The 20897-nt window shown below is 42.3% G+C and overlaps 2 protein-coding genes across 8 annotated transcripts in view; one reads left to right on the top strand and one right to left on the bottom strand.

Annotated features, from left to right (window-relative positions):
- The window catches only part of LOC137985247 (transient receptor potential-gamma protein-like), a 38226-nt gene that overhangs the window by 4058 nt on the left and 13271 nt on the right, over positions 1 to 20897 (top strand). For 2 of the 7 annotated variants that reach the window (XM_068832850.1, XM_068832811.1), the window contains exons 1-2: positions 14159 to 14296; positions 20649 to 20897. The exon at positions 20649 to 20897 is cut by the window's right edge and continues 490 nt beyond it. In XM_068832850.1, the coding sequence (XP_068688951.1) occupies positions 20662 to 20897 (236 nt within the window). In that variant the 5' untranslated portion in view covers positions 14159 to 14296; positions 20649 to 20661. Of the gene's footprint in view, positions 1 to 350; positions 568 to 14158; positions 14297 to 15355; positions 15394 to 15443; positions 15463 to 20648 lie in introns of those variants that run through there. The other 5 variants (XM_068832821.1, XM_068832825.1, XM_068832830.1 and 2 more) reach the window with 5 other exon arrangements.
- Positions 7902 to 12571, bottom strand: LOC137988127 (uncharacterized). The gene has a single exon (XM_068834181.1). It carries the CDS (start codon positions 12383 to 12385, stop codon positions 7937 to 7939), a length of 4449 nt encoding a protein of 1482 aa, XP_068690282.1. The 5' UTR covers positions 12386 to 12571; the 3' UTR covers positions 7902 to 7936.

Below are 20897 nucleotides of genomic sequence, written 5' to 3'. Positions count from 1 at the left end.
TTCTTTTAGGCCTAGGTTTAGCCGAATTGAGGGTTTTGGGTTACTTTCAGAAAAGTAAAACAATGACCTGCAACGAGTGACCTGTGGAATGTTGCCTGTGGTTTAGACCCGCCGGTTACAAGAGCCACAGCGCTGAGCGCCGTAATTTGCCACTTTTCCTTGCCGACCCGTGAAGACTACGCTATAATGCTAGCTTTTAAACAAGTGCACTTTTCAAGGAAAAACTTGTCAAGTTTTTCTTTACACAGCAGCAGAAAATAAAATTTGGCAAGACTTGCTTGTGTGTAACCGGCTTAACGATTCTATCAAGGCCGAAATTTCGTAGAATATAGTTTGTTTGGCTTTAGTCTCTTTAGTGAATAACGCCACTTTTTCCCGCTCTTGGTTGCGGCAAGATGCTTTTGATTGATTCCTTAATGTTCAAGGTTTGTTTTGATTGGTTAGCGTAATAATTTGTGACAGAGTTGGATTTTATTTGCATTTTAACAATCTATGAAGAATCCAATGTAATTATTAACCTTATAGTTGACCGTGCTGCTGACTTCTCTAAGGACTTGTTCACAAGAGGTAAGTTTAAATCAGTTTCTAAAGATGAACGATCTCTGAATTCACATTCAATCTGGCTTCTCTGACACTGGCCCCGAGTTCCGGTAATCGGCTGAACTACTGATTTGTTTATCCAGCATAGGCCATGCTGACCTTTGCCTTCTCAGCTTAAAATAATCATTTAATATATCATTTAAAATGTTTAGTTTCTTACTAAGATGAACGATCACTGAAGCGATAATCGCACGTTCACGTTCAATTTATCATGATTTATAATCAAGCTTAAAGGAGCTGTTACAATGTGAAATGTTTCGTGCAACTTGTGCGATGTGTCGTTGCACGAAACATTTCACAATGTAACAGCGCCATAAAACATCAGGGGCCAGTTCCTGAAAGGTGTAATAACCCTATTTCAGGGATAAATGTGCCTGGAATAAAGCACATTTATCCCTGGAATAGAGTTATTACACCTTTCAGGAACCCGGCCCAGCTTTTTTACGGTTATACATTCAATATTTTATATTTTCATTAATTAGTTGAGTTTAGATAAATTTGTTTCATTTTGTTTATTATGAGCTCTAAACGTCAAATTGGCAGAGCAAGAGTCTTTCATTTGCAAAATCACGGCCACATAACAACTGAGAATGATTTTCCAGCTTTGTAAATGACATTTTGATATAGGGCCGACCTTTTTCAAATTTACCCAAATTCAATCCATTTCAATTCTTTCCAGTTTTGTCCATCCATGTCCCTTCTTGGCTTCCCTGTGTTTTGTTAGAGTTCTTCTATAGTTTTGAACAGTTATTTTGATATTTTAGTTAATTCTATGACCATTCGATCAGTGCTTAAATTGCCTAAACTTGCGTGACCTAGCCCCTTAAACCATTCGTGGATAGCTGGGGACAGGATCCGAGTTGATTGTGTATAGATGACGCGAATCTTCGAATACCTATCAAAGGCCTTGGCATATGATCACGGTCGCCCGGGTTGAATTTCTTTTTCGGGATGAAAAGTAACAATTAAATTTTGATATTAGCAGGCAAGACAGAACTTTATAGAAAACGACAAAACGTGCAAATTAGAGAAAGCTTTTGTAGAACGAGAGACACAACAACGGGAGCTTTTGTTATTCAATGATATGGAAATAAGTGGCCCTGTATTCTGTAGTTAAGCCAGAAGTTGAATTTATAAGTAGGAAGAAGTGCTAATTATGCTAGTAACAGCGAAATGTACATAAAACGTGACAATGTGAGAATTAAAAGGATAGTTTTAGATTTACGTGATGTAATTGTACAACTGGTTGTTGGCCAGTAATTAATAAACACTTAATGACTGGTCCCGAGGGAAACAGTTCATTTTGTTTCCCGAGAATCTCAATGTTTCCCCGAGGCGCAGCCGAGGGAAACATTGAGATTCGAGGGACCAGTCATTAAGTGATTTGTTATATAGGGAAACAAATGGGTCAAACATTTTGAAAGAAGAGGGAAGATTCCAGCGACAACATCCGGCCACCTTCAACTGCACGCTCTGATCACGTGCAAAAGCGGTCAACATTTCGCGGGTAACAGTGAACTGTTCCCCGTTTGACGTCATAGTTTTCGCAATGTTGCCCGCTCATGGCATTTGGCGGTAAACAGTTTGATTGTTAAATACCATGTGACCATGAACTAGCCAATGAATGGGCGCGCTGTAGCGGGAAAAACTCCAGCTATATAACAAATTCACTTATTTCGCGTCTTATCGATCGTAGGAAACAGAATTTTACTGAAAATTTTCAATAGCATCGAGGTCTCAATCATTAAATGACAACGTTATTGATATTGCAGCTGTGTTAAATCATGCAAATTTTAATGTTGATCGAGCGTAAAATGATACGATTCCCGGGTACGATGCCCAAAGGATTCCTTTCTGTTTCACTTCAGTTAAACTGCAGAATACCCAGCAACTCACTTGCATTGCCTTGCTCGTCAAAGAATGCAGCTTCTTTTCGGATAAACGTTGCAGTGCCATGTATTCAGAATACGAAAAGCAAAATTTCACACCACGTCATCAAAGTTTGAGTTTCCGAATTGTCACCTTGCGTGACACCATGTTACCAAGTTATTTGGTAGAAAAAAATGTGTATGCCTTTGAATCTACAGACTGAGTGTTTCAAGTACATTAGGCGATGTGCTTATACACATGCATTTTATCTCATGAGCGAAAAGTAAGCGCTTTCATGGCTAAGTGAATTCCAGATGTTCCTTGTGGATTTCTGGCCGCCATATTGGTGCACAAATGGGGTGCACTAACATGGCGGCTCTATACAAAACTCTATAAAATTGCATGCAAACGCTTCGACAAGTAACTATGTACCGCACAGACCTGAGAATTGGTTAGGCAATTTATAAATGTGTCTCCTACAACATTCCAAATTTGTGGCTTATTTCATTGAACGGTTTCGATTTTATAATTTTTTTGTTGCGTGACAGTGAAAACGATCTACTTAAAAGCGAACACGTTTTATAAATCATTTCCGACCATATTTTTTTACTGCAAGAAATGAAAAAGAAGCTTTCTTAGATGAGAAGAAGAGGATTTGATTGCAATTGTGGAAGTACAAAATACTTTAATCTCTTAATCCTATTGAAACCCGCTGAGTGGACAAGGATCGTCAATGAAAACATGATGAAAAGCTAGTTGTTGGGAATTAGATAATTGCCTGACAACACAATGTTTTCCCGATAAACTCGTGCTAAAATCACTCACTCACGATAGCATTTTAAACAGATATATTTGTCTCTCACGATGTCCCGATCTCGATTACCACACGCTTCGATTTCTAGAACATGTACAATGTGTTCTCTGATTGGTTAAAGTTACTAACGATGACAGGTTCGATGCCTATCCCTTTCCGGTCAACCAAACAATCAAATTCTATACGCGTTAAAAATGTTTTAATTACTGGGTTGCCAACCCAGTCGGAATCTGTCTTTAATTTCGTCGTTTTTTTATTTTTCGTTTTCTTTTTTTTTATATTTTTTTCCGTGTCGGTAAAAGTCCTGCCTGTCACTCCCCTGCTGAGTGGTGTCTTTGCGCATAGAGCCTTCTACGCGTATTTTCTTAGGATCGAGAGGGTAGTGGGAAATGCGTAGATTTCTCTGGTGGACACAGTAGAACGATTAACTTAACCGGCAATGGCGTCGAAAGTCATGTAACGCGAATGGCGTTTTAGTGGATCTTTGAACAAAATGTACCCTTATGAAGCTCAATAATGGCAAGCGAATTGGATACTGAACAAGACAGGTGGTCGAATGTTAGAAGCGACGAGTAATGGACTTCGACAACAATCTGTCGCCCGTCGAGCCGTAATCAAAGTGAGCTGCCTTCCTAAAATTTTGCCAAGTGTGGTGTTTTGTACAACACTCAAACCAAATTAACAGTTCTCTGGTAACTCAGTATGGGTTCAACAAAGACAGAGAAGGAATCCATATATTGGATCTGTTATCTCAGTTGTCTCGCTATTTGTCAGATTTGTATTTACCTGTTCTCAACTCTGCACAGTCTTCCGGTATAACAATTGGAAATTTCACTAATAAGTCATTGACGTGAATGGCGTTTTAGTGGATCTTTAAACAAAATATACCCTCATGGAGCTCAAGAATGGATCGCCAATTGGATGAGCAAGACAGCGCTGAAAAATAAATATCTGGATTTTAAGAGACGAGTAATGGTCTTCGACAACAATTTCATTTTTCGCCTTTGGATATCAAGTGAGCTTTGTTTCTAATATTTTACTAACTTGGTATTATATAAAACACGGAAATCAAATAGCAATTTTTTTATGGATTTAACCAAATTAACATTGAAGGAATCGAACGCCTACAAGAATGCATCACAGTGTTTACTCAAGTCGCATCTTAGTTGTCTGACAATTTACATTTACCGGTATTTTGTACTCAACTCTGCAAAGGTGTAAAATATTTGGAAATGTGACAGTGAAAAATTACTTGAATGAAACCTTGTTGTCTCTTTTGTGCGTTATTATTTACGGTCAAGGTTCTTTCGAAAAGGGTTGAATGTGAACTGTCAGAAATTTATTTAATTGCATATGCTTTGTGATTGTGTGTTTCGCTTGCACGCACGCAACTGAAATAGGAAGGGTTTCTTGCCTCTTATAGCAAATATGTTGCTTGTTTCAATAAATGTTTCGCTGGAAAATATTTCTGTGAAATTTCTAGCTTTTGTAAATTTATCATGTTGTGTAATTTTCGAGCTTAGCAAATTTGCATACATGTGTTGAAATGTGATACGGGGAGAGTTTTTGTGACGCTGATGAATAATAAAGTAGATGCTATTACCAAAACGATGGAATTACCTGGTGATAAATAACCTTGTCTTGGAGAGTAAATTTTTGATTTTCCAGAAACAATGGTCAACCTCTGAGAGTTGGGCGATTGTGATCTTTGTGTTGAATTCGCACATTTCTGATCATGACTAAAACACCACACGAGTACATACGGGTAACATACGAGTAACATACGAGTAACATACGGAACATACGGATACATACGAATACATACGACTGACATACGACTGACATACGAGTAACATACGAGTAACATACGGATACATACGATCAACATACGGATACATACGAATACATACAAGTAATACGAATGTTTTTCTCATAAAGGAAGCTCTAATTATAAGCCTTGCAAGCATTTTTCACGTCAGCAAACACGTACCCGGCTCAGTTTGAGGAAGGGGGGGGGGGGGGGGGGGGGGTTGATAGACCCTCCAAGGCTTTCGTTAAATTTAGTCACAGCAAAATAAATTCACATGGAGTGCAAAACCCTTAAGGCGGCGAAAGACGAGATACAAAAACCCTCAACTTGTGGCGCAACATTGTTTCGTTGCAAGTTCTGGTCGATGTTTCGCGTTTTTCACTTTGCGTGATCAACTTGACCCGCAAGAAAAACATTTGTTGCGGGTTGAAGAAATGCAGGGCGCTGAGTGGTTGATTTCCTAGTACAAGAGCACATTTGTTGCGCGACAAGTTGTGAGCTTGATGAAAAACGAGCAACAAAGCCAAAATTTGTTGCTCAGAGTAGATCTGCGCTCTACTTTTCGCAATAACTTTCTTCAACCCGCAACAAATGTTTTTGTTGCGCGACAAGTTGATCATGCAAGGTGAAAAACGGGAGAAATCGACCCAAACTTGCAACGAAATAATGTTTCGCGCCAAGTTTAGGGTTTTTGTATCTCGTATTTCGCCGCCTTTAGCTTGCGCAACAAGATGACAGTATATTTTGGATGTTGCTCTCGTAGATGATTATGACTGTCAGGCCAGTTTACATTTAAGACACGTAAGGAAGTCAGAGCAGGTCTGTCATAATCTTTTACCCCATTTAAGCTTTCTGGCTTGATTTTGCACTGATTTTTTGCACTGATTTATCATAGGCAACTTAAGCTGAAATAGTGAAATCAAGATGGCGGATCTGATGACGTCACACGACATAAGCGACATCCAAAATATATTGTCATCTTGTAGCGCAAGCTAAGGGTTTTGCACTCCATGTGAATTTATTTTACTGTGACTAAATTTAACGAAAGCCTTGGGGGGTTGATCAACACCCCCTCCCTCCCCCCTCAAACTGAGCCGGGTACGTGTTTGCTGACGTGAAAAATGCCTGCAAGGCCTATAATTAGAGCTTCCTTTATGAGAAAAACATTCGTATTACTCGTATGTATTCGTATGTATCCGTATGTTAGTCGTATGTATCCGTATGTTACTCGTATTTTACTCGTATGTTAGTCGTATGTTAGTCGTATGTATTCGTATGTATCCGTATGTTCAGTATGTTCAGTACTCGTGTGTGTAGTCATGATCCACATTTCTTGTCAAAATTTATAACAATCGAAAGAAAAAGAAAACTAACAAAAACAAAAACCCGGTAGCTTGGCATCATTTGACACAGATGCTTCACTGTTTCGCGAGTGAACATGGAGCGGTAAAATAACGCGGTAACTTGATCACTGCGCCCGCTGAATTCGATGTGCGATTTACTCGGTGCAGCCAAACTTGTACAATTACAACAAAACAACTAAAATCTCCCAAACTGTTTTTCGCTGATGGTAACTTTTTATATTTGTGGTTCAAAATTAATGTTCTTTTCATGCCGTAGATTTTGTTACCGATGGTAAAATATTTTATGCTCGATCGACCATCCTGAAACTTCCTTCTGCTCTTCTTAAAAATTGTGTATCCATATTTATTTACTTTTGCATCAATATTTGTTTTGCATAAAGCAAGCTAACAAAATCTGTATCTTGCTTGGTTCGCATTTGATAGCATTAAAATAGAATTTTCGGTCCTATGCTTCTGTTACTGAGTGGTATATTTCTTAGGTCGCCCATCCAGATACCAACCCCGCCGAGCAATAACTTCAGCTTTCAACTTTTGTTTACAAAGCTGTCAGATGCTGTCAGTGCACGCGTACACTTGAGGTGGAAAGAAGTTGCATGATCAACATGTCAGCCCAGAAGCCAATGTTTCTCGATTCCCTTTTATTTTCTTCAGTCTCTCTGGTTTCAGTACTTTGCTAGTAACCACATGTCTTCTCAAGGGGCTATTTATCTAAGACTTCTACCATGGCGCTACAATGATAGACAATTCCAAAACAATATCGTGTACTGTTAGACCTACATATTACGCAAAGACAACTGTCAACATGTCATCCCAGAAGACAATGTTTTTCACTTCCCATTTATTTTCTTCAATCTTTCTCGGCTCAGTACTTTGCTAGTAACCACATGTCTTCTCAGGCTATTTACCCAAGACTTCTACCATTTCACTACAATGATAGACAATACCAAAACAATATCGTGCACTGTTAGAGCTACATATTACGCAAGGACAATTTGAATCTCCTGGAAGACAACACACAGCTCAGTTGACATTATGGAATAAATCGCTGTGTTACTTCACTACCACACGTAAGCAATGCGTGTCAATTTGTTTTAAAGAGGACAGGAATTTCTTCTTTCTGACAAATGATTAATTAATAGGCCGGTCGCCAGGTTTTTAACCTCAAAAAAGGATCTGTTTCGTCGTACGAACGTGTGAGGACCTGTGAGCCAAAGGGCCTCTGCTGGTATGACTTCTGGTATGACTTCTGGTATGACTTCTGGGTGACCCCCCCCCCCCCCAACTTGAAAGAAATTGCGTGGAACGCTGCACGTACCACAGGCAACCCAGTGTACCCTCACGGAGGGTCTAGTTACGTAAACACACGATTTCTGACACCCTCCCCCCATTTGCCTCGAGAGAGCAAATGTCCACAAAACTTAAAACTGTTGGAAAATCAGTCATGATCATCAAATAATTATTATATGCATTGTTCACTGTTCAATGTTCATTTATATCCTGGATGCGAAATCTAGCTGCCGCTGCAGCATCCCGTCTCGGCCTGTAGACTGGTGCGTCTGCACTCAGAGTCTTTGGTGGGGTCTGGACTGATGTATCACAGCTTAACTCAAGTGGATACAAATGCTGAATTGGTCGCTCCAGTTGTGACTTTCCGGACTTTAGCTTAGCTCCACGAATCACGCCATCACGGCCGGTAATTAGGTCTTCAACGACTCCCAACTTCCAGTGTGCTCGGTTCCTCTCTTCTGATTTGATGATAACGACTTCTCCCTTGGATGGATAGGTCATGTCTCCTTTATGCTTCAGCCGATGTCTCTCTCTCAGTCCACGAAGGTATTCTCTTGTCCACCGTGACCATAGTGTATCCTTGCACGTCCTCAAATACTTAGCTCTCTTCCGCAGGTCATGTTCCTCGATGCGATGAGGCTCTAACTCTGGTAGCATGTGGGGTTGACCATACAGGAAGGAACTCGGGGTCAGGATGGGTAGCTGAATGTCTTCATCCACGTAACTCAGTGGTCTGTTGTTGAGTGCCACTTCTATGTCCAACAGTATCTCTTGAAGTTCAGCCCAGGACAGCAGGCCATTTCCAATACACTTGTAAAGAGCTCCCTTGACGAGTCCCACCATTCTCTCGAATTGCCCTCCCCACCACGGTGCACGACTCAAATTGAACTGCCACTTGATCCCTTGGTAGGCGAGGAAATTCTGGAACCTTTCATCTTGCATCACTTGCTTGATCCACTGGGCGGCACCAACGAAGGTTCTTCCATTGTCTGAATACAACTTTTGCGGTCTTCCGCGTCGGGCGATGAAGCGCTTGAAACTCGCGAGGAATTCTTTAGTTTCCAAGTTGGGCAGCAAATCCAAGAACAAAGCACGTGTCAGGCTACAGGCGTACAGCAACACGTATGCCTTTCCTTCTGTCTTCGCGTTCTTACGGTACTTCAACGGTCCCGCGTAATCGACGCCGACGACTTGAAAGGGCGTTTGACCTTCAGTCCGATCCTTTGGGAAGCCTCCTTGGGGAGGGGATGAAAATGCTTGTGCTTGAGACCGCCGACAGCCGTGGAAACTCTTCACGATTTTTTTGGTCAATCTTCTTAGGCGCGGAACCCAGTACAGCTCTCGAACCTTTGCCATGGTTCTGACAACTCCCCCGTGGAGCGTTCCAAGATGAACTTGTGTTATGAGCTTCTCTGTGAAGCGCTGACTATCGGGCAAATACACCGGAAAATGCCCTTGGATTCTGCCTCGACATTCCAATACGCCGTCTTGGTTTGGTTGTAGATTCAGTTGCAACCGATCTTCTTGATAATGCTTATCCGCTGTGGCTCTTGTCTGGACTCTTTTCAGCCAAAAGATTCTCGCTTTGTTAGTTTCTTCGGTGGTCAGCGGTCCCTTTAGACTTCGTATCTTTTTTGAACGGACGTTGTGGACGAACCGCATTATCCACGCACAGATTCTCATCGTCTTCCAGTAGGTAAACTTCTCAAGAAGGGTGTCTAGCTCACCTGTAGTTGCTATCACCACAGCAAAGACTTCTCGCGTTGCTTTCACTTCTGCCATTGATTCATCTGATGCCTTGGTCACAATATCTGGAGGCCAGCACGCTTTGTTGTTCAACCACTTCGGTTCGTTGCACCAAGAGGGATGGTTTAGCACTTCTCCACCACGGCTTCCAAGGTCAGCAGGGTTCTCCGAGGTCCCTTCGTGCCGCCAGATCACTTCTGAATGTGCTTGTATTTTCTCAACTCTGTTGCTCACAAACTGCTTATATGTGCCTGGGGATCTGATCCAGTGCAGGGCAACGGTGCTGTCGAGCCAGCAGTACTTTTCCATAAGGGGAAATCCATCTAGGGCTGAGGCCATGTTTGCTAAGAGATTCACCGCCATATGTCCAGACACCAATTCTAGCCGAGGGATCGTCAGTCCCCTTTTTGAGAGTCTCGCTCTCGCTGCCACAAGTCCCTGATTGACGCCTGACTCTTGAACGACTACAGCATACACAGCCGCGGCCACGCCTTTACCGCTGGCATCATCAAAGGCGTGCAACTCGATTGATTGAATGTCCTCTTGATAGGCTGCTAAGGACCTTGGGACTTTAAGCTGCTCAGGAAGTCGCTCCTCCCATCGGGTCCAACTCTGCATCAACTCTCTTGGTAGCTTTGCATCCCAGTTTATCTTGGCGTCACACACGTCACGGTAGAGGAGCTTACCCCCCAACGAGATAGGAGAGGCCAGTCCCAATGGGTCAAAGATCTTCGCCACTTTGCTTAAGATTCCCCGCTTGCTAGGATCAGCCTTCTCTTGTGGAAAACTCACGCCGGCTGTATCGTTTTCTTTGTCCCATGGCAAACCAAGCAGGGTAGCTCCTTCTCTTCCGGGTACGTTTAACTGCTCTTTTGCGTACGTTCCTTCCTCGATCGAGACTGGTTCTGACGCGGCTGATTCCAACTCTTTCACATTCGAATGCCATTTATGCAACTCGAAGGTGCCCTTGGCGAATACGTTCTGAGAAGCTGATTTGATCTCTTTTGCCTTTTCACTTGTAGGGCCACCACTGATCAGGTCGTCTACGTACAAGCTTCGTTCAATTTCGCTGACAATGTCTGGGTAGTTTTGTCTGCAACTCTCCAACAGGTGTTGAATTACGCCTCCCAGGAGGAACGGCGATGATGTCAGACCGAAAAGGGCTCTAGTAAACCTCAGCGTCTCCACTGTTTGACTGTTTGGGTCCTTCAACCAGTGAAATCTTAGGGCATCACGGTCTTGCTCTTTGATTCGGACTTGGAGGAAAGCTTGCTTGATGTCTCCTGTCACTGCAACTGGATGAAATCGAGAACGAACTAGGACACTCCAGAGCTTGTTTTGAAGAGGTGGGCCAGGATTTAAACACTCGTTTAGCGAGGGTGCACCAGAGTAGGCCCGTGCTGACTCGTCATACACTACAGGAAGCTTGGTGGTTTCTGCTGTGTCACCTACCACTGCCTTGTGAGGGATGTAAAATTCGTGCTGCCCAGTTGCAGGTCCGCTAACTCTCTCGACTATTCCGGTCTTGATTTGGTCCTGGATCACTTGATCGTAACGCTCTATCGTTCCTTGGCTGCGTAGCTTCTTTACGAGGCCGGTTAACCTGCGAAGACTGCCTGCTTCGTTGCTTGGTAGAGGTGGGTGGTTCCCTTTCCATGGAAGGCTAGTTTCGTACCAACCCTCTTCGTCTCGTCTAAGTTGCTCCTTGAACTCGGAATACACCTCCTCTTGATCACCAGTTGCACAATCCGCGAGTCCAAGTACGTCCAGTTTGCACAAGTTGTCGTAATCCACTGTTGATGTTTGAGTCAGGAACATTGGAGACAGATCCACTTCCTTGCCTGGTGAAATAATGGTCCATCCAAACTTGGTTTTTTCGGCGATAGGCTCGTTCGCGGCTCCAATAAGAGGTGCTGTTTCAGTCTTTATCTTGGTGTAGTCACACACCCCCAAGATAAGGTGCACTGGAAGGAATTCCTTAGTGTCCATATCGTCCATCTTCACTCCTTTTAAGTGGTCGTACCTTTTCAGGACCTGTTGGTAGTGAGGGTTTTCCAGGGATAAAAGCTGTTTTTTGTTTACCAAGGTCACGTCCGTTTCGAGGAGGAAATCGCCCTTCAGTGATCTTATCTGGACCTTGAAGATCTCTACAGGCTTAGTAACCACTCCCATCATCATTTCGATCTGTCGTACTTCTCTTTGATGAGGACGAATCTTTAGGCGATCAAGCGACGCTGCTGAAGCGTACGAACTTCCGGCACCGGTGTCTGGCAACGCACGACACTTAACTCCCAGCACTTCCACTACGACGACCGGATAAATCACAGTTTGTCTTTCCATTGTAGTCGCTGTCATTAGCTGGTTACTAACGCTGTTGCAGATGGACGTGTGATGTCTTCTCTGACAAATCTGGCACAAGGAACGGCTCTTGCAATCCTCAGCTCTGTGTTTGCTTCCGGTACAATTGAAACAGAGGCGTTTGTTGCTAAGGACTTTCTTGCGATCATCGACGGTGACAACCGTTTTGCAGTCAACCGATTTGTGTTCTTGCTTTCCGCAATAAACGCATCCCCGATTTCTGCCATCTCTGTCCTGTTGGATTTGAAAATTCTTGTCACGCCAGGGCTTGTCACTTTGTTTAAGTTGGATCGGGTTTCTTTCTGTCCATTTCCAGAGTTCATCCACTAACTTTGGGAAATTCCATTCTCGCCACGAATCGTCTGTTCGCACAAGATCCCCTCTTATCCCTGGCAGCTTGTCGATAGTCATCCGCACGTATCCATTCACCTCTCGCAGTTTCCCCATTGTTTCCAACGATTGCACGTTGAAAAGAAGCTTCTCGTAGAAATTGTGGATTCTAGCTGGCTGTGTTCCACCAATTGTAGGCAAAGACATGATGTTTTCCACGTACGCGTTCACGACTTCGCTTGTTTGGCCATACTTTCTTGTCAGGATGTTCTTCGCACGCTCGTATCCTTGTGATGAAAAGGGCAAGCCGTCGATTTCCGTTCGTATCTTGGGGTCTACGAGTTCCTTTAAGTAGGAGTACTTCGTCACGCCAGCTATTTCTGCCTTGTCGATCTTGGTTTCAAACTGACTCCAGAACCGGGGCCAATCTGTTAAATCGCCTCTAAACTTTGTAATAACAAGCTTAGGAAGCTTGGCGGTCTTCGCGGCTTGAGTCGAGGTCGGTTATGTGGTCTTCGCTTGTTTTGTCTCCTCGATTTGCTTCTCATATGTCAACCTCATCTCCAGTTGTGTACGTTCAAACGCAAGCTGTTTTTGTCGATCTCGCTCTGCCAGCTCCTCTTCGCTTTCCTTCGCTTGCATCCTTGTCTTATAATTCATTTGAACGAGTCTATCCGATAAATGCGTGATCTCCTCGTCAGCAGTTTCTTGTTGTGCTTCAACTGCGGCGCTCCATTCTGTTAGCTCGTCAACCTGAACGCCACTCTCCAGTTTCGCTTGTTCGATTTTCATTTTAACACTTTCAACCTTCTTCACGATCGCTCGCAGAACGTCCCGATGCCGTTCTATCCTTTCCCTGTTCGCTTTCTCGACGATTGCTTTGGTCTTCCCTTGAGCAAACTTAAGTAGCTTTAGTTGCACGTCCAACTCCGAGGTCAACGCCTCCATTGTTGTGTTGTTTGAGCTTCTTGGCTGATTCCCTCGTTTTGTTTCTCACTCCACAAATCGCTTTCTCCTCAGCAGGAAAAGTCCCGAATCGCAATAAAAACAACAGTTCCATAAAGCCCAATAAATTTCACTCCAAATACGTGTGTTTCGGTGGCCGAAAGACTCGACGTTGTGCCAGTCAACAACGGCCGCCCGCAAGCTGGTTTCACCCTCAACTCTGATTGGAGGATCGTGTTGCCAGCGCGCGGTCAAATTCAAATGGACCAATCAGAGTTGAAGGTGAAACCACCTTGCGAGAGCCCTTGCGAGCGGGCGTTGTTGACTGTTCGGTCACAAGCCTCTGAGGAAAGCCGAAGAGGTGAATTTTAAGGCAAAGTTTTCGTTCTTCACAAGTCTTTCGGCCGCCGAAACACACGTATTTGGAGTGAAATTTATTGGGCTTTATGGAACTGTTGTTTTTATTGCGATTCGGGACTTTTCCTGTTGAGGAGAAAACGATTTGTGGAGTGAGGTCTGGCCAGCGATGGATGGAGTGGTCGGCCTTCCTATTCTTTTAGTAACGCTTTCCGGATGACTTCACTAAACGGCGTCAGAATGGCTCGAAACTCGGCATAAGAGACAAGTTCGTCACACATTTGAGGTAGGAAAACTTAATTTCAAATGAGATAGTTATTTACACAATTTTTTTACGATCGGTAATTTTCCCATACAATTCTCTATATACACAAGCTGTCGCATACACCACGTATTTTCAGCTTGGGGAGCCTGTGCTCTGAGGGATATCGAGCTTACGCACCTAAAATCAATACAACATCGTTAATATTGCTCCAAAATTATTAAAGCTGTTGAAATGAATAGCCATCACGGTAATCTCGATTTTCAGGAATGTTTGTAAATGATGCGCTTCATTGCGTCCTGTGGGAAGCAGTCTCAGCTTGGCGGCCAAAACTGGTTTGACGAGAAATCTGAACTGTCTCTTCGCATGGAAATGAGGTTCTGGGGTCGTGCGACCAGAGGCATTCTTTTTTCGTCCTCGACGTTGCTTTGGAATCGCTGAGCGTTCTCACTGACCTTGAAAAAAAAATTCCACTGGCACCCAAGGTATTCTCACTACTGTTAACGAAAAAATTGTCAAAGAAACCAACCATTCAAGATCTCACCAAACGAGAAGTAAATAAGCAAGCATCATTACTTACCCTCGGATTTTTGTAGCTAGCAGCTAATAATTCCGAAACCTCATCCGGTCATGTGTTTTTACGCATTTGCTTCAAATCTAAAATTCACAAACCAAACAACCCTAGACGACCAATTGTTTCCGCTTGTAGTTGCCCCGGAACTTTAATCTCTTCTATCTCTAGCCATTTAGACAAGATTATGGCACCTATCGCTCACTCATTGCCAAAGACACAAACTACGCATTTAAATCTTCCGCGATTTCAAATCTCCTGGTGAAAACAAACTCATTTTTACTATGGAGATCACTTCTTTACATAATACTGTTAGTCGAAACGACGAAGGACTCCAAGCACTATATATGATAATTTTTCGACCAGCTCGTAAAACACTGTTTTTATTTTCTGAAAACTACTGTGAGCAGATCAGCGGTGTTGCCATGACCACTAAAATGGGGCCCAGCAGTGCTCATGATGTGGTAGTTATAGTAATCAATGTTCCTGTCAAAATTGGATGCACACCGACTGAAACCACATCACGTACGCATTTGCGAATCATATTTGGCCAAAAATGTACGAGAGAAGACTTTGTCTCTTTGTTCGACTTTATCAATGGGAAAAGAATCAGTGTTATGCTTATGACATTTAAAAAGCAGCGCTTCTCCTCTAAAAGAAACAAAAGGTTATATCGTTTATCAGTTTTCTGGAAGGAGGGTTAGGCACAAGATTTTCGTTTCCGCCGTTCCATTTTCCATAATTCCAGCATTTTCGACGATGGGGTTTTTATGCCTCCCAACCTATCTAACAACCGATAATTTTTCCCCTCGAACTGTTTTCGAATTTATAATATTTAGTATATAGATATCGGGATTTTTCTTGTTCCTAAAATTTGATATCTTCATCCCACAAAGTGAAGATATTATTTTATCTTTGGCACGTGTGGATATTGATGTCGTCATGGTTATGGGCATGTCAGCCGATAATGTTAGTACATCCTGTTCGACACGCGCGACGTTGTCATTAATTGACATCCAATCAGTTTCATTTAAAACCCAGGGAAAACAGTGAGGCTACAGGGCACTTTCTTCAGGCAAGGTGATCACTTTTCAGTGCTTTTAAAAGTTAGCCGGTTACACAGGAGCAAGTCTTCCTAGCTTCAACAAGGTGCAAAAAAGTTTTCTCTTTTTTCCTTCGCTATCGCTTACCTCACTCGTACATTTACTTTCAGTAGATCGAAATGTTTGTCAGAGTCTACGCGGGGGAATGGGGCTCAAGTGACAAAGTCTATTTTTAGTAATAGCTCACAACGTTACTATCGTCTTCTTTGATGAGTTTTGCCTTGACAAGTTTCATTTGCTCTTGTGAACAAATGAGCAAGTTTGCTTTGACAAGTTTTCAGTGTTGCCAGCAATACAAGTACACAGCGGACAACAAAAAACGAAAACGCAGGGAAACAGTTTCCATTCGGTTTTTTTGGACCGTGAAATATCTATTCTTTCAATAAAGTACATTTTTAATCGTTCTAAGCTTACTCGAAAAGGTATGCAGTTTCTTACCTTTTAGTGCAGCAACATCTAAACCAAGAACTTCATCTCCTAATAGGTGAAAATCTCTTCACGCATTTTTTTTCTTGTTTCGATCCCCGGGGGGGGGGGGGGTACTCCCTTATATGGGCTATATAGGTATGTGCGACCCCAAAGGGTAGGGTTTTTCAGCCGTTTTGGTCATAAATAGGGTATCGATTTTGGCCAATTTTCCTCCATTTTGGTCATAAATAGGGTATCCATTTTTGCACTCTAGTCTTGAATTCGTTTTTTATTTAGAAGCTACTTCTTTATAATGTAACCTACCTAATAAAAGCAGATAAACATTGCCTTTAACATTGGTCTGAACTAGGGAAATAATTATAAGGCAGGTCTGCACCAGGGTATTGATTTAAGGGTCAGGTCATAAATTGGGTATCAAATTTTTGGTCAGGTCATAAATAGGGTAGGGAAAATCGCAGATTTTGGTCATAAATAGGGTAAGGGTTTTGGGAAGAGGGCCGCACACCCATACCCAATTTTTCTGGGAGTACCCCCCCCCCCCGGGATTCCAGGAGAAGAGATATAGCAAGGAAATGTCACGATATAAACAAACAGTGCTTTTCCCTGTCATACTCATCTGCCGTCAAAGCGAGCAGGAGAACAAGACCGCTGAGATCACGCAATTTCTTTTTGTCAAGTTTTCCTCGGCGACACGTACGGACCAGCAAGTGATGCAACTTGTTAAGTTTTTCCATGCTAGCGTTTGAACAAGTGGACTTGTCAAGGAAAAACTTGACAAGTTTTTCTTTACACAGCAGCAAATAAAACTTGTCAAGTCAGAACTTTTCAAGGAAAACTTGCTCGTGCGTAACCGGCTTTTAACAAGAGAGTATGAGGGTAAGAGAGGTGATCCCTCATATTGGCTCTATACCCATCGTAATCCCTATTAAGTTTTTTTAGATCTCCTGCGAGATCCGATATTCCCGCGAGGGTTAATAACTGATAGCCAATCATTTAATAAACCATAAGATAAAAAATACATATCCTGTGTTACATAAACGAGAATTGTGTAATGAATTTACAATAATATACTGTAGCTAAAAGTGAATTATGTAATTATAACAGGTTGTGTTCAAAAATGAGTCTATTTACAAATGTGTTATTGAAACGTTCGGTGTTAATCTATGGGCGGAGGCCAACTGTGCGACGTAAATTATATTGCTGGGGTTTAGGCTTCGGTAGAATTTCATTTACCGGATAATAGGTTAGAGCCCTAGCTTTTAAGCTACAATTGTAGCCTTTAACTGATCAAGTGATTCACGATCAAAGGTAATAAGGGCTGCGTTCCTTCGCTGCGATACCAGGTCAACACCTTTCCACCATTGCTTCGAGCCAATCACACCCACATTACACTGCTTTCTGTTCTCACTGATCACTTCCGAAATCTTCTTATTCAACTCTTTCAACCGAGCTTCATCGGACACCCTTGATCTCGACCTCAACATGGCTTTAACAAGAGGGGTCATCCAGGCAGGGTCACGTGATGACATAGTGACCACCTTTACTGGCATACACCTATCCAAGTGACTCCGTATAGTTGTCTCCAGTTTGTTCACCGCCTCCTCTCGAGGAGATTTAATGGGGCGACGACTCCTTACTCCCTCTATCGGTTGTTTTCTTTACGACCTACACATCTTAGAACCAAATTTGTCGCTTCCTCTGCCGTTCCTCCGTTTCCATGGTCCTCTGTACTTGAGTATTCTGAGCTCTTTTAGACCTCCAGACAATGAAGCCAAAGGTTTGCCAGCAGATTTACGCAACCTAAGAATATCACAACGGTCCAGCATGCGTGCATTCTTTCTTCGGTGGACACAAGTTTTGCAATGTTTAGTTGAATTGACGGCATCTCTGTCACGATCCTCCCATCCAGGATTGGGATGAATGTCCATTGATATAGTGATATCGAGGAGAACAAATTTCTCCGACGGTGCTGCCAGAAGGAGCAACCCACGACTGTCCCACCTAACGACAACCCTCTTTACCTGCAAATGCCGGAATAATGCATACGGAATGCAAAATTCGTCGCCCCATGAAGACAATCTTGTCTCAGGTAACCATTTAGAAAGGTTTCACCCCCAACAGACACGAACATATTAGCAAAAAGACATAATATTGCAAGAGCTCTTAAGACCGTGGCAGCCATCTTGGCATGCAAATCTTCAAAATGTCCCCATTTTTACCAATGTTGACAGCTGAGCGAATTCCCACGCAATGATTCGCGTCGTGCGGTGGCCAATCTGATAACTGATAGCCAATCACATGTCCCCATTTTTAACAATGTTAACAGCTGAGCGAATTCCCACGCAATGATTCGCGTCGTGTTAACCCTCGTAGGAATACCGGATCTCGCAGGAGATCTAAAAATAACTTAAGAGGGATTACTATGGGAATAGGGCCAATACGAGGCATTACCTCTCTTACCTTCATACTCTGTTGGCTTTAACAAAACCATAGATGTCTTATTTGGATTTTTATTATCAAAAACAATAAACAAACTGCGGTGATAAACATATTACATAGCATTTTAACTTGACGTTTCGTATGATACAACATACATCTTCAGAAGTGACGGTTAAACAAATTTAAAAAAAAAAACTATTTATTGGTAAAACTTTCAAAGAGACTAGTAACTAGATTTCAAAGTTTTACACATATATAATCTGTATAATTACTGGGTTGCCAGTATGGCAATGCCAATCGGATAATGGGTAATATTTCGTCGTTTTATTTTCCGTGTCGGTAAAAGTCTTGCCTGTCACTCCCCTGCTAAATGGTGTCTTTGTGCATAGAGTCTTCTGTGCGTATTTTGTTAGGTTTGATGGGATTGGAGTAATGCGTAGATTTCCCGGGTGCACACAGGAGAACATTTAATTAACCTGCAATGGCGTCGAAAGTCATTTTAACGCGAATGGTGTTTTAGTGCATCTTTAAACAAAATATACCCGTATGGAACTCGGGAATGGAGCGTGCGGTGAAAAATAAATATCTGTAATCTTAAAAGCGACGAATAATGGACGTCGACAACAAACTTTCGCCCGTCGAGCCGAAATCAAAGTGAGCTGCCGTGATTTCTAATATTTTGCCAAGCCAAATGTGGTGTTATGTACAACACGGAAACCAAACGGAAAATTCTCTGGTAACTTATGGGTTCAACAAAGACAGAGAAGGAATCGAACACCTTTAGTGGATCTGTGATCTCTGTTGTCTGGCTATTTTGATTTTGATTTTTTTTTTTAGTCGTCCTCAGTCTTCAGAGTTTCTACAGCCAGCTCTGGTTGAAATGCTAGAAAAAGTCAGTAATTCCCAGGCAAAACCTCTATCAATAACAAAATTTCCCAGCCAGCTCATCGAAACACCTGTATTTTTGCCAGCCAGCAAGATTCCTCTGGGGAACAGATAATGTGAGGAATAGATTCGTTGAGTGCCCCTGCATTTTCGAGTTTAAAACTCTTAATTAACGCAAGATGTCCCCTAAACACCTAAAATGATGTGACATAACCTGTTTATAATCTTTTATCTTGGAGGCTGTGGTAGTAGCTAGAACATAATCAAAGGGTCAAAGGAAAGACGGTAAAACACACCTTTGTTTATTTAATAAACTTCACAGGGGCACCCAACGTCAATTTTCGGAAAATATCTGTTCGGAAGAAGATTTGAGATCTAGAATTTTCGGAACATTTGTTGTAAAATTTCTTGCTTGCCTGCCTGTCCCAGGATTTTCAAACCTCTAAAAAATGGTATAATTGTCCATTTTAACGGATTTTCTCCCTAAAAAGGTCACCTAGAATTTTCGGGAGCCCTTTTTCTGGCTGAAATTTTCGAAAAGGTAAGTTTTGATCCCTATAATTTTCGGATCACTGGACTTTCAGCTAGGAAATCCGTTTCGTCGTGATCATTCTGTAACTCGCAATAAACGGTGGAAATTACTACTGTCTCTGATGCAGCTGATAAACTACACTAAAATCACTTTCATTCTGTTTTATTACCGACCTTAAAGCGCATAGATATTTGACAAGTTCAATACACAAAGGTAAATTCGTAAATAACATAATGCGAGGAATGCATTTCGTTTCCGTCCACCCAGCGATCGAAGATGGCAAAAAACCTGATGCACCCCCGTCAATCCTGTCGAAATACGAGTGTAAAACTATCGCGTCCCACAAAAAATGCTAACCATCGAAGTGACTAGTGTCTCTGTTGCATCATCTCAAAGTCCAACGCAAAAAGAAAAACGGGCAGGTCCACATGAACCCAATCAGAAGGGCTAAGGTAGGTTTAGATATGAATTGACTATTCGCCCTTGTCACACGGCGGCCATGTTGTCCCGGGAGACCAAAAAAGCTTTGTTTTACCACGCCAAGCCTCACCCCCATGGTTTCCACTGCGAGGCTTGGCGTGGTAAAACAAAGCTCTTTTGGTCTCCCGGGACAATATGGCGGCCGTGTGACCAGGGCGAATTTCCTTGCCTCAATAGACCTTATTCGCTTGTACATTTTGTTTTCCTAATACAGATCATGTGATTATACTCGGGAGATTTGGTCCTTTGTCATTTTCATTAAAAAGAGTGAATGTTTATTGTTACAAACAAAACAAAGGACCAAATCTTCTGAGTATCGTCACATGATCTGAATTAAGAAAACAAAATGTACAAGCGAATATAAAGTCTATTGCACCAGTCCTTCTGCCACAGGTAATGATCTTCCCCTGGACTTATTCCTTGCACGTATATTTTCTATTTTTAAGTTCCAACTTTTTATACCACAGGTAACCCAGCCTAATGGAAGCAACAAGTATTCTGCTGCAGACGATTGGGGACGAGGATGTTAGTCCTCTAAATAAGAAGCGTGAACGAGAACTCTGCGATGCGATAGAGGAACAAGATTTAGAAAAGCTCAAATTTTTAATCTCGTCTTCCTCTACAGAAGACCTTAACCATTTTATCAGTTCTGGTAAAACGTTATTACTATTAGCAGGAGAAATAACGGAGGAATCCGTACGTAATGATTTCATCAA

This window comes from Montipora foliosa, chromosome 2 (genome assembly GCF_036669935.1).
Source record: "Montipora foliosa isolate CH-2021 chromosome 2, ASM3666993v2, whole genome shotgun sequence".
NCBI classification, from domain to species: domain Eukaryota; kingdom Metazoa; phylum Cnidaria; class Anthozoa; order Scleractinia; family Acroporidae; genus Montipora; species Montipora foliosa.
This window is presented reverse-complemented; position numbering and strand designations above follow the sequence as displayed.

Coding starts and splice junctions, on each gene's coding strand:
- LOC137988127 (XM_068834181.1), bottom strand. CDS start 12,385: ATGTCTTTGCCTACAATTGGTGGAACACAGCCAGCTAGAATCCACAAT.